The sequence below is a fragment of the Gavialis gangeticus genome, unplaced genomic scaffold (assembly GCF_001723915.1).
Source record: "Gavialis gangeticus isolate Ggan-Ray unplaced genomic scaffold, GavGan_comp1, whole genome shotgun sequence".
NCBI classification, from domain to species: domain Eukaryota; kingdom Metazoa; phylum Chordata; order Crocodylia; family Gavialidae; genus Gavialis; species Gavialis gangeticus.
In genome coordinates this window covers 328,329-340,841 of record NW_017729020.1, presented here as the reverse complement: position 1 = coordinate 340,841, position 12,513 = coordinate 328,329, and the positions used below count along the sequence as shown (strand labels likewise).

Here is a 12,513-nt window from a genome sequence, read left to right as displayed (position 1 = left end):
GACCAGGTCCTCTCTGACCCTGGGCCCGGCTGTGCCTCTCCTGAGTCCGTCCAGGATTCTGGTGGGGGAGACATCCTGGTCCCTGCTCAGAAACATGGAGGCAAAGAATTTGTTAAAGAGGTCAGCTTTATCATCTGGTACATTCACCCGATTGCCAAGTGTGTCCTGCAGGGGCCCCATGTTACCCGGTGCTTTCTTTTTACTCCTATGTATTTAAAAAAGGACTTCTTGTTGTCTTTGATCTGGGTCTCTAGTCCTAGTTCTGTGTCCACCTTAGCCTTCTTAACAGCCCCCCTACAGTCTTGAGCAATGGAGGTATAATCTTCCTTGATAATGGCCCCTACCTTCCATCGGGTGTGTGCCTCCTTTTTAGCTTTCAGACGATCCTGAATCCTTTGGTGGGCCATGAGGGCTTTTGAGCACTCTTGCCCCCTTTGACTCGCATTGGGATTGTTGTCCTTTGGGCTTGGAGGATCATCTCCTTGAGGAATGACAACTTATCTTGGACTCCCAACTCCCCTCCCCTCCAGGACCTCAGTGCCTCCCCGAATAATCTCCTTAATTCATTGAAATCGGCTCTCCTGAAGTCCAGGACTGCTGCCTTGCTGCAGGCCTTTGACACCCTGCACTGGATAGTGAATTCCAGCAGGCGATGATTGCTATCACCCAAGTGGTCAAGAACTCGCGGCCCCCTCACCAGGTTGTTGCCTGTGGCCAGGACCAAGTCCAGCAAGGCATTTCCCCTGGTGGGACTGTGCACCTCCTGGGTTGCGTGGAGGTCCTGTATCTCGGCTAGGAACCTATGTGAGCAGTCAGACCTAACTTACTTCTCCTCCCAGCAGATGAGTAGGTAGTTTAGGTCATTGATGATGACCATGTCATCCCTTGACTTAACTGCCTCTGCGAGCTGACCTGAGAATTCCTGGTCCAGCTCTTCAGCCCTTAATTGGACTGAATCGAATCAGGGACCGAAGCTTCGCGCAGCCCTAGAAACTCTCCCTTCTGAAATCTGCTCTCTGTGCTGTTAGATTCAAATAAACATTGGAACATGATCATTCTTACTGAGACTATTAAGTATAATTCCAAGTTAGATTAGCAGGGCATTGTCTGTATGCTGTGTTTTACTGTATTTCAAGTCCTGTATCCCAGGGCTTTAGATCTCTAGGGTCCGTCTTAAGGACTTTCCATTCCCCGACCCTCCAGAGCTTAGCACTGCTCCCCCGTTCTTCCTGAATGAGCTTGGACAATACACAATGGGATTGAAAGCCAGCCTCCTTGGCTAGATGTGATGGGATGGTCTGCAGCTGACCCTTATTGGCTATAAGAGAATGGAGCCTGGACTGCAGCCCAGATTCCAGAACAAATGTGCTCCTTGGACAGCTCTAGTGCACAAGTCCCTTAGGGGTCGGGGTGGGGGGAAGGGTGGTCCTTGGGGGTGGAGGCGGTGTCTTCTGTAATAAATACACAAGGGAAAAAAAGCCCTTTGAATCAGAAGAAACTGGCTCAGTTCTGCTGCCAGGAATTTTCGAAAGGCAGAGAGGGCATTTAGGACAGAGATCATGTTGTGATGCCCTGATTACTCAAGCATTTTCTCTGGGATAAATCATAAACATTTTTCCCGTATGATCCACAGTGATTGAAAGACAAAGAAGGAAGGTGACAACAGGCAGGGAGAGGTAGTGCCTGGTGTCTGTCTATACATCTCCCCTGCTGTGGCTGAAGATGTCAGTTCAATCTCAGAACTTCTTTCAATATTTTCTATCCCAGTTTTGGGCTCCCAGAGCTGCCATCTTTTTCTATAATCTTTCTTTCCATACAGGACAAATTACTGATTGGCAGTTTTGGGATGTACCTGGCAGTTTAATGTTGTAATACTTGCATGATAAATCACATATTATTTTAATCACCTCTGCTTGCACTAAAAGCAGTAAGAAGGTTTTCTCCCTTGTTGCCCGTAGCAAGAAGCTGTAAATCACCATTGTGTCTGCTTCCAGAAAAAGGTTTCTGGGAGCACAGACCAGAATAGCTCTTGTTTCACCTTTTCAAAGGCTACAATATGCTCTCTTCCCCATACTGGTTGTGGCTAGGAGGTGGTCAAAATTTCTCACCACAGTAATCACTGATTCACTGGTTGCAGCAACTCTGGAAACTATTGTAGACAAGGCTCTGGGAGACTGGTAGTACTTTAACTACACCATCCAGCTGTGCTTGCTCAAACCTGGGGTGTCTAGCACATCACTTAAAGGCTAGGAACAGATATTCAAAAAGCCTGAGCCTGAATTGATTCAATCTTTGCAAGTTAGTTTAACCTGGCTAGGCTAAATCAATTTTGTAACCGGACAAACATCCCAGAAATGCAGACACATGCCTGTAGTGGCTCAGGCTAGAAGCCGGGGGGTGCTACAGCAGCCCTCCCTTCCCTTACACAGGGCTGAGCTGTGGCGAGTGTGAGCAGGCCTGGGCAGGGTGCTCTGATTATTCCATTCCTCCTGAGCAGCCCAGCAGGGAATGTTTATCACCTCTAACTCTAACTCTAACTCAGTGTTTATCAACCCATTAAGAAAACAAAGTCTGTCTCCATTAACTAATGGAGCTCTTCTTAAACAGCTCTCCCAAGGAAGGACATTAAGGTACCTGTTGATTAGCTCCAAAAAGCCTGCCCACCTGTCTTCTCCCACAGCACAAAACATATCCAGCACATGGTCTGCTAGCTAATGCTGAGGTGCCTGAACTGGAAACACAAAGAACTAATTATAATTTGCTTTCTTATATGAACTACAAAGTTTTGAAATGGAAAACTAGTGGCAGAGCTCACCACTGAATCACTGTGTTGCTCTGCACATTTTGGCTTTGATCCTGGCCCCTTTTCCTTGTTAACTGGTCTGCATTAAACAAGCAGTTGGGATCCTACATAAGACAGAGGGGTGGGGAGAATAATCCCTGCGTAGCAGGGAGAAGCCAGGCAGACACTCTGTGCCTGCAAGTCTCTTCCAGAGCTCTGGCCACAGAGCAAAGGGGAGGGGCCAGCTCTGCTGAGGAGCAGAGAGCCACACCCAGCCCAGAGAACATACTGGGATGCTGGAGGTGTCTAGTTTAGCTTAAACCAGCAAGGAGTCTGGGACAGACATTGCATAAACTGGTTTGACCCAAATTAGTTAAGTCTGATACTACATTCAACCAGGTTTATCTCAAACTGGTTTCAACCATTTTCAAACTGGTCTATGCACACTGAATATCTGTTCTGTTACAGGTTTAAAACAGTTTCTGATCATTTAAACTGTTTTATGTGTAATGTCTGTCCCTAGCCAAAATGTTGGTAGTTATCACGGCCACACACTGTTGTTGCCTATTGTTGCTGCCACCAAAGCAGCTGAATCAGCATTAGCAGTAAAACTCTGGAGAAAATGTTAGCTGGGCCCCAAGAAGCACAGGGCCTGTGTTCATGGATAGTTTTATGCATGCATACTAAGCCTGGAAGATGGTCTACCAAAAGATTTGCGGCCACCCTCCTGGGTAGTGTTGTAAAATGAGACAGACGCAAGAACGCTGGGGTTTCTTTACCTGCTTCTGGGAAAATGATACTTGAAGCCAGTCAAGATTTGCGAAGTGAAAGGTTTTTCTTCCTCTGAAAATGACAGTTTTGTCAATAACACAAGGCTGTATGAAAATGATGACCAATTTTGGTTTTCTTTCATGAAGTGTTCAAGGGAATAAGTGTAAAGAAATTAATAAAAGGTTTTGTTTAGATTTTCAGTGACAAAAAGTTGAACGAGAATGGGAATTTGCATTCCATTTTGAAAGGATGATATGAAGCTAAAATCTCTGTGTTCTATTTGGCCAAATGCTTCCAAAACTGAAAATTTCAGAGGAAGAAATTTCAAATGAAGTCCTTTTGCCACAGAAACCTAGGTCAAATAACTCCTTGCATCTTTTCTTTTAGAATCGTTCCAAGTTGTGGTGAGAGGGAATGGATTTCGACATGCCCGTAATGTTGACAGAGTCCTCTGCAGCTTCAAGATCAATGACACAGTTACTTTCAGTAAGTGGTTTTTTTTCCGATAACTCGCTTGCTTTACCAGAGGACACTTGCCTCCAACCCATCTCACTGTTTAGTTCCCCTGATTTCTAAGCTGATTTTTAGAAGGGGAGTTCTGAATGACCCGGTGCAATGTGTAATTGAGGGTTAGTGTCTGTGCTGCAGCCAGGTGAGAGCCCTACTCCTTCTATACACATTTGCAGGGTGCTTACTAATGCTTCGTTAAGTTGCAGTCAAAGGAAAATGGGATGTGATGGAAAGAGCCAAGTGAATGCAGAATGCTGCAAGCCCACATAAAAAGCGGTGGGCTTTTTCCCTGTGACTGTCAGCCTTCCCTGTGCCTAGACAGAAGCAGATTTGACTGTCAGGGGGATTCTCTAGCCAGTACTTAAAAACACTCTAAAAACTAGACCCAGACACATTCACTAATTCAGCACTTCTTATGTATTATATGAGGGGTAAGGGTAAAAAAAAAAGGTTTAGAAATGAATCTGTTAATGCCAGGCTGCAAAAGCCTTTCTGTGTTTCCATCAGAAATCAGAAAATATTCAGTAGAAAACCACAAAAACTTTTCACTTATTGGTTGCCAAGAACTGAAATTTACTCTGATTTGAGGCTGTTGCTTTTTCTTTTCTTTTTTTCGATGAAAACATGAGAGTTTTTAATGAGAAGGGATGTTTCTTTGTAAACATTTCCACCCAGTAAGAGGCATTTTCTCTATTATAAAAGGTTAATGGAAACATTTCAGCCTATTGAATTCTATTTCAGTTCTCTATTCTTGGCCATCCCCAGGCCTAGAAACCCTTTGAGGGAACAAGCCTTCAGTGTCTTTTGACTTCTTGAAGGAGATTGAGCATGTGCATGTGTTCAGCAGGATTTAAATTTGGGGACCACCTAGGGGATGATTCTCAAAGTGCGTGGGAGGGGATTAAAGAAAATATTGGCTTTTAAATTATACCCTAATGTTTGTGGTTCCAGAGTATCGTTTGAAATATGGTTAAACAAGCATGGCAATTTTTCTAACAGTGCAGCTGTTTTATTATAAACCATGTCCCAGGCTATTAGAGTTATGGCTCTGAATTCAAGCGGTGTTTACTGAAATGTCTTGGCTGAGAAACTTGTAGGCACTTGGGGGTCTCAAAATGAAGCCTGATTCCTGCTCTGTCTCCTGGTTACAAGGCTTTCTGGTTGGTGGGTTGGACATTTCTTAAAAGCCACAAAGACAAAGCAGACAACAAACATGAAGTGCAACATTATTTGTACATCTCAAGCCCCAAGGATTCTCAAGTTGACTGTATCTCCATCTGTCCCCAAGTGACTTGCCTCATGTCAGCTAGAGAGTCTGTGGCAAATCTAAGACTACAACTTGGTTATCTGATGTCCAGCTCTGTCTTTAACCTCAAGAGCATCTTTAGAAATATTTCAATGAGCAAGGACTATGGTGAAAGTTCAGCAGCATTTTCTCATTACAGTAAGACAGCACAGCACATCTGTCATGTAAACTAAAATCTTCATACTGAATCTGCTATAAATAAGAGGGATAAAATTAGAGCAGTGACATGAGTTGATTTCTGAGTCATTTTTATGCACTGCATCAGTCAGTCTTTTCTGTAGAGAGCTTTTATCTCATAGATTTTCAAGTTGCTGTCCAATAGACTGACCTGGCACTGCTCCTCTGGCCTATGGGGCAAAGGGTTGGGCACCTCTGCCTTGATCCATTGGTGAGATGCAACCATTTCTGGGGCGGAAGAGTACTTAGCTGTTGGCCAGTCCCCAGCACTGCATGTTAACAAATGAGGAGTGCTTCATCCAAGTGAAACAACAGGGAGAATTTTAGGCTGATTGAATGTAGTTACCCAGCTGGATTCTAGCCAGGCCATTGTGGAAGACAACCTATTCTAGCAAACAAAGCTTTGGGGTCTTTAATCACCAGGAGTGGCCAGACCCTCATGTTGTTATGTACACAGCAGCCACACTCTATAAGTGGGACAGCTCCACAGGAAAAGGATGGTGGGACTGTAGCATATGCTAGTGTGCCTGGGCTCAATAGACTGTGCATTCCCAGGACTTAGCACTCCAGAGTGCAAAGCAGATGCTAAAAACTGCACTGCTGTATTTTCACTGCTATTGTCACCCCTGCTAGCTAGATTAGGTTGGCACAGGTGTGCTATCTTATGCCCCCTTGCTTGTGGACTTTCTGGGCTAAAGTTTCAAACGCAATACAGAGAGGGGAGGGAGGGCAAGGAGTCAAATGGAGATTCAGGGTGACCTTGTCCCTGCAAGATCAACAAAGCTTCTTGCCTTGGATTGGGCTGCCAGCAGGAGTTGAGCATAGGGATTTACAGTAGAGATGGTTGGAGGGTGTGGCCTTGAGGGTTCCAGTTGTAGATGAGGCTGGAAGTGCAGAAGGATTTGAAATATGGGTCTTAAACATCATTTGACTTCTGTAGCTTGGGCTATTTAAAAAGACGGTATAAAAATGTTGATAACACTTAGCCATTCTTGTCCAAAGTTATTACAACACTCCACAGAGCAAGCAGAACTTTGCTGTTCCCATTTTAGAACTAGGAAAACTTAGGTATAGACAAAGGGTGCAGCTTGCCCAAAGTGTGCCGGGCTCAAAACTGTGGGGAAAATCCATGATTTGGTCCTGTCAGACTAGCACCCTACAATGTGCTTTATGCGTCTTCTCTTTGAAGCTGCGTTCAGGTCCATCCTCTTTTTCTGAACCTATGTGCCTATTCCTAGGAGATTTTTACCAGCAGGTGATTCCCCTCACAATACCTTTGTGAAGAAGGGGAGTTTTTTTCCCATTTCACAGTGGGGAAGTGAGGCATAATATGGAGCTAATTGCTCAAAGTCAAGAAGGACTGTGGCAGACCAGTGCCATAAGCACTAGACCATCCTCATTGTCTACCAAGTCTCATTGTTATTTTCTTTACACCCACTTTTTCTCTCCAGTGGAGACTAGAGAATCCTGTTAGCACCAGTCATTACTGACTCCCTCTGCTTTGGTATAAATCAGTGCAACTCCACTGACTTCCACTTGAAGAAGTTGGCACCAAGAGAAAATGTTATCCCCTTACTATTCTGTTTCACTAGAAGTGCTGCAGCTCCAGCCTGCATTCTTGCTGTGTCTTTTTGACATTTGGCTGTAACAAGCTTAGAATCAGAGTTAATTCAATTAGGGCGTAATGGAAACCTTATGGAGACTGGGTAACTCAGCTGTTTTGTTTGCTTCAGACTTCTCAACTTCTGATTGTATCAGGGAGGGGAAGGTATTTGCAAAGACCACATTAAGCCAGCAGTTACTAAAACCTTAGATAAACCCAGATAAGACTCATAACAAGACAGACAGGACTCAATGACGTTTTTAAAGCTACAGAGAATAGATTTTTTTTATTGGGATTTTCGGCAAAAGGAGGGTGACAGGTAAGGGGAGAGAGTCAGCTCATAACAGTTACAGGGTTAAAAAAAGAGAACGAGAGGAGAAATATCTGCTAAGGTCGTTCTGTTTGGAGCTGAATTATGATCAGCTGTATGTTCACCAGCAGGATTTTTCTTTAGCCAGCAAGTCCTGGTTAGAAATGCCTTCAGACTATATGAGGTCAAATAGATTTATCTAGGCAGGTCCTAATTACAGTCCACCTGAATCACTCGCATTGCTAATATAGTTTTCTGTTCCTATTGTTTCAATATTGCCAAGAAACCCCAAGATTAGAGACTTATTTTTGAGCAGTGTACATAGTGGTAGTTCTTGTCCCAAACAATTTACCACCTGAATAGATGGACAAAGGATAGGAGAGGAAAAAGAAGTGAAGCAATCCTGCAGTAGCATAGTGGGTCAGAGGCAGAGCTAGGAAAGCAATCCTGGACTCCTGAGTTTGAATGCTCGACTCAAGCCACTGGCCAGAACCTGATTAAACAACATGAGCTAGCCTGAATTAGCCACCAGAAGCAGGGCTGCAGGAAATATCTAGGGCAGAGGAGTGATACTTTGTTGCCAGAGGTGTACAACTAAGGGAGAAAGAAGGAAAACCAGATCAGAACATGTGTGCATGTACCAGCTGTCAATAGGGAGTGAGGTTTATCGTCCAAACTACACAGCAGCATCTCTGCTAACTCCCCACCCAGTGCCTTCTACAATTCACCTTCCTTCCTTTCTCAGTCCTTTCTCCTTGCCTTCATGCCCTGTTTCCTTTGGCTGCACTGCTCTTAGGTTTTCTCTCTGCCTTTAGTCACTGCTAGCATGGGAGCCTTCTGCTCTTCAGAACCTGTCTTCTAATCTGGGTTTGCTTTGCTGAATCATCCTCTCTCTTCAGGTCTGTCCTGGACCCTTGCCAGTCTTTTCTTGCTTTTATCTCTTATTCCTCTCTGCTGTGGCATTATTAGAACTGTAGCTATGTGTGTGCAAATGGCACAGAGTATTTGGGGATGGAGGAAATGGGGTTGCTGTGCCCAGGGCAGACAGAGCATGGACTAATGCACCCATCAGAACAAGCATTCAGTATTGCCAACCCCACCGTGTCAAAAATCATGGGACAGACTCTTAAAAATCAAGACATTTGGAAAGTAAATCATAAAATGCTATCTTTTGTGTGTGTGGTTCAGGGGGCATTATTTGTGAAGGTGGGGGTGTGGGAGGGGGTTAGAGCCCAAGGAAGGGGGGTCGCCACGTACTCTGGCAGGATGTGGGGTATTCTGGGTCAGGAGTGAGGGTAGAAGCAGGGCTGTGGCTTGGGAGTGAGGGGCGGACACGCACACGCATGCACACAGACAGCCAGTCACCCATGGCTCTGTTACATGACTCACCTCAGGTCCAGGGTCCCATTCACCCCAGTCCCTGCCCCACTTCCTCCCTCACGGGGGGGCGGGGGGTGCAGATCAAGGCCCCAGCTCCCCCATCAGAGTTGATTTGGCTTGGAAATCAGGAGTCTCATGATTTTTTCATGGGAGTTGGCATTACTGAGCATTGGGAAGGCAGTATGTTTTGGTTGAGAGGCCACTGGAAGGGAATCCAGAGACCTGGATTCTGTTTCAGAATTGGCTGCTCAGTGCTGCCACCCTACCTCTATGTGTGTGCGCCTCTGTTTCTTCTTTAGGTTATGACACCACCTCTCCCTGGGTGGGTGTGTTTGTAGCATGCTTATGTATGTAAGAGTAAGGGATGTTATTATGACATGTGGGCTCTGTGACCCATGCTGCAGGGCCATGGTGGAAATGATGGGACATGCCCTAAGGCTTTCTCCAAAGAGATGGACCTTTTGCATAGAGGCACCTGCAGTCTTTCTGAGCTGTCAGCTGTTAGCACAAGTGGTGATACAATGTCACGCAGATTTCATTAGCAGCGCTCCTTTAGTGTGCATTTGAACTGGAAATAAAATCCCAAGCACAACAGATGAACCCATCAGGAAAAAAACAAATCCCTTCCAGATCCTTTCACTCTTTTCTGCAAATCACTCTGAATGTGACATCACAGCTCAATATTTATCCATTTCCCCCTAAACATCCCCTAAATCTGTCTTGAATGTTTTTGGCTCTTAGAGCCCATATATCCCTATACGAGGCAGGGAAATTATAGCATAATTTCAGTATGGTTTTCATTACAGCTTTAGCAAAATGTTTATTTCTTATTTACGGGGCCCTTTAATAGGCAATTTCTCTAGCTCAGGGAATGCACCAGTGTCTCTCTTTCTACATTCCTATTTCCCCACAAATGGGTTTCAAGTTGAAAAAGGATCTTTTCTTGGAGGAAAATCACAAGCACTAGAGTAAGAGGAAAAGTCAGCCAGGATAAACTAAGATCATTCGTTAGTAGATGGTGTGAAGATTTCCAAAGTATTTTCTTGGTCTTCTGCCCTTGTGACTGAGGAACAGCAGAAATGCTAACCTTCAAGATGGGTGAGTCTTAACTGTTTCCCCAGTGAGCTGATCCTTGAATGAAGAAACCAAGTGCTACATTGCAGCACAGAGCACTTGGGGCAAGGATTGCTTCAGGAATCAGTGCATGGCTATTATTTGCACTATGGTAGCTCAGCTCATCCTGGTAGGGTTACCCCACTTGAAGATTGGATGCTTTTCTGACAGATATTGTTTGGCGAAGCTTAAATTCTTAAGAGGCAACTGGAACTTATACAGCCGGTATTCTGTAAAAGGACAAGCTGGAAGAGAGAATGGTCCCTTCTGGCCTTAAACTTTAAGAAAAGGTAGGTAAATCATCCAGGTGGGGAGAGCTCAGGATGTTAACGAGATGACTGAGTAGCATCAGCCAACTGACAACGCAAGGGCACGGCTAATTCTTGGGCTCTGATTTTGCCCTCAGACCAGTTTTTTCACTGGTGTAACTTCTTTGACTTCCCTGAAGTTATTTTTCCTGCGGTGAAGAAGTGAAGTCAGGCTCTACAGACAGGTTTCTAAAAAAGCCGAGGTGCATCTGTTTTATGGATGCCCAACTAGAGGTACCATAAAGAGACCTTCTTTTCAGATGGTGCTTGCCCTGGCTGTCTGGTTCTTAAACCATCCCAAGTTGGACCGCCCAGAAGTTAAAGAACTCCATTTCATTAATCAATTTCTAAAATCCCTTCCATAATTCTCATGCATTTCCTATTCAGTCTTGCCTCCCTTTGTCTCTATAGCACTAACTTGTAGCCCAAAGGAGCCTGTTTTATACACAGTCGCGTTCTGTGGCTGAATGGAAATAGTTCTGTCTTATTTGGTGACTCTGCTTTGGTCCTTTGCTCACTTGAGTTCTAGCAAAACTTCCATTCTTGGTAAAGCACATCAGCAACTTCCTGTGCAATCCAGCATTTGTTTCTTTTACCTTATGGTTACAGATTGAAGAGAGTCCAAGCCTTGGCTAAAAGGAAGGCAGTTGGTAAAACCTCACTGATGACAGTAGCAGCAAATAACTGTCTAAAGCCAGGCTCAGTGGGTTTTGCAGGCCATAAATATTTGTTGAGCAAGGGAGGTATAAATTAAAGGTTGAAGAGTGGAATCACATGAGTTTGTGTCATGTCTTATTGACTGAGATCTGTGCACGTAGGGTAGCTATCCCTGGGCAGTAGTGAGACAAGCTTCTCAAGCAGGCTGACGTGAAAATGTACCCCCATTCTTTACTTGCGGGCCTATCCATGGGGTTAAAAGTTTCTTTAATGTCCATGTAGCCATGGAGAGATGTAGGGACTTACCCAGGATTATGCCGCCAGTCAGTGGTAGAGCAGTTGGCAAACAAGAGAACTCATTTCCTGTCTCCCAGTCCATTGCCCTATCTACTAAGCTGCTCTTCCTCCTGACATCAGCAGTTCTGCAGCTTATGTTGTGAATTGAGATGAGTCCAAACCACAGAGTTCAGATTTGGCATTAGATCCAAAGTGTGTGAAAGTCTGGATTCATCTGTAACAGCAAAGGAACAGAGGGAGCTCTTCTGGAACCTGCAGCGGGGAACAGAATTGCTTCAGATGCTTCCTACAGATACAGGCTCCATAGTAGATGAAAGGCATTTTTTGTTTTGTTTCCCAATGTAGTTTTCCAGGAAGGAGTCAGATGGCTGGAGTTATGCAAACCAAATGGATCATCTTTTGTTTAGAGCAAAGAAAAGTTGTCACTCATTTTTGTGGTGAACCAAAACATTCTCCAAACAAAATAATCCCTCTCTGAAGCCAGACTGGCCAGCTCTGGGGTACAACAGGCCCATGGGACTATGAAGCTGATAAACTTTTTGGGGAAGAGTAGATTTAATTTTGGTTCTGGAGAGTGGGGTGGGGGCAAAAATGCTTATTAAATATTCTAAGCAAAAAGCCTTGCAAAATAAAACTGGCTTTTGGTGCTTTGCAGATTGGAACAGCAAATGTCCTTTGGCCTTTAGCTTGCTGTTGCTACAGGAAGCAAGTAATTGAGATGGTGGGGGCTGGTTCTGTTGTCACACGTGCATTGGTGTGTCTCCTTAAACTCCTCTGGAGTTTCACTGGATTTATCCCTATGTAAGTAAGGGTGAATCTGGCTAGCCAGGGTCTTTGAAGTCTTAGCACCTTGCTTTCCACTGACTTGCACCTTGTGAAGCCTTCTACAGTTGTGCCAAGGGGTGTGGGGTGCTGCTGTTTTTATCAGCCCCTTGGCAAACCTGTGAATGCTTGCAGTAGTGGCAAGTTGTAAACAGCTTTAAGCCTCAATTTGATGTCCCTTCCAGCGGCATCAAACAGTCTTCGACAGGACTGAAAGGTCTGTGAAGAAGACTTTGGTGCCTTTGGGCATTTGTACATGTGACAATGTTACCATGTACATGTGATGAAAACTTCCCTTTGTGTGACTTAATGGCATCACACTACACATATGTGAGTTTCGGGGTTTTAAATAAGTTTGCATAGTCACAAACTAAGCCACAACCGGATGTAGTTCAGTTTGCAATGTTGCAACTTGGAATATTGCAGCCATTAATCTGTCAGGACACACCTCCCCCTAACCCTACCCCCCCCCCCCCC

The 12,513-nt window shown here is 44.7% G+C and overlaps 1 protein-coding gene across 1 annotated transcript in view; it reads left to right on the top strand.

The window, feature by feature from the left end:
• Positions 1-12,513, top strand: part of ANTXR1 (anthrax toxin receptor 1) — a 220,366-nt gene that overhangs the window by 78,223 nt on the left and 129,630 nt on the right. The window contains exon 10 of the mRNA XM_019514293.1: positions 3,941-4,039. Coding sequence (XP_019369838.1) covers positions 3,941-4,039 — 99 coding nt within the window. The remainder of the gene's footprint in view (positions 1-3,940; positions 4,040-12,513) is intronic.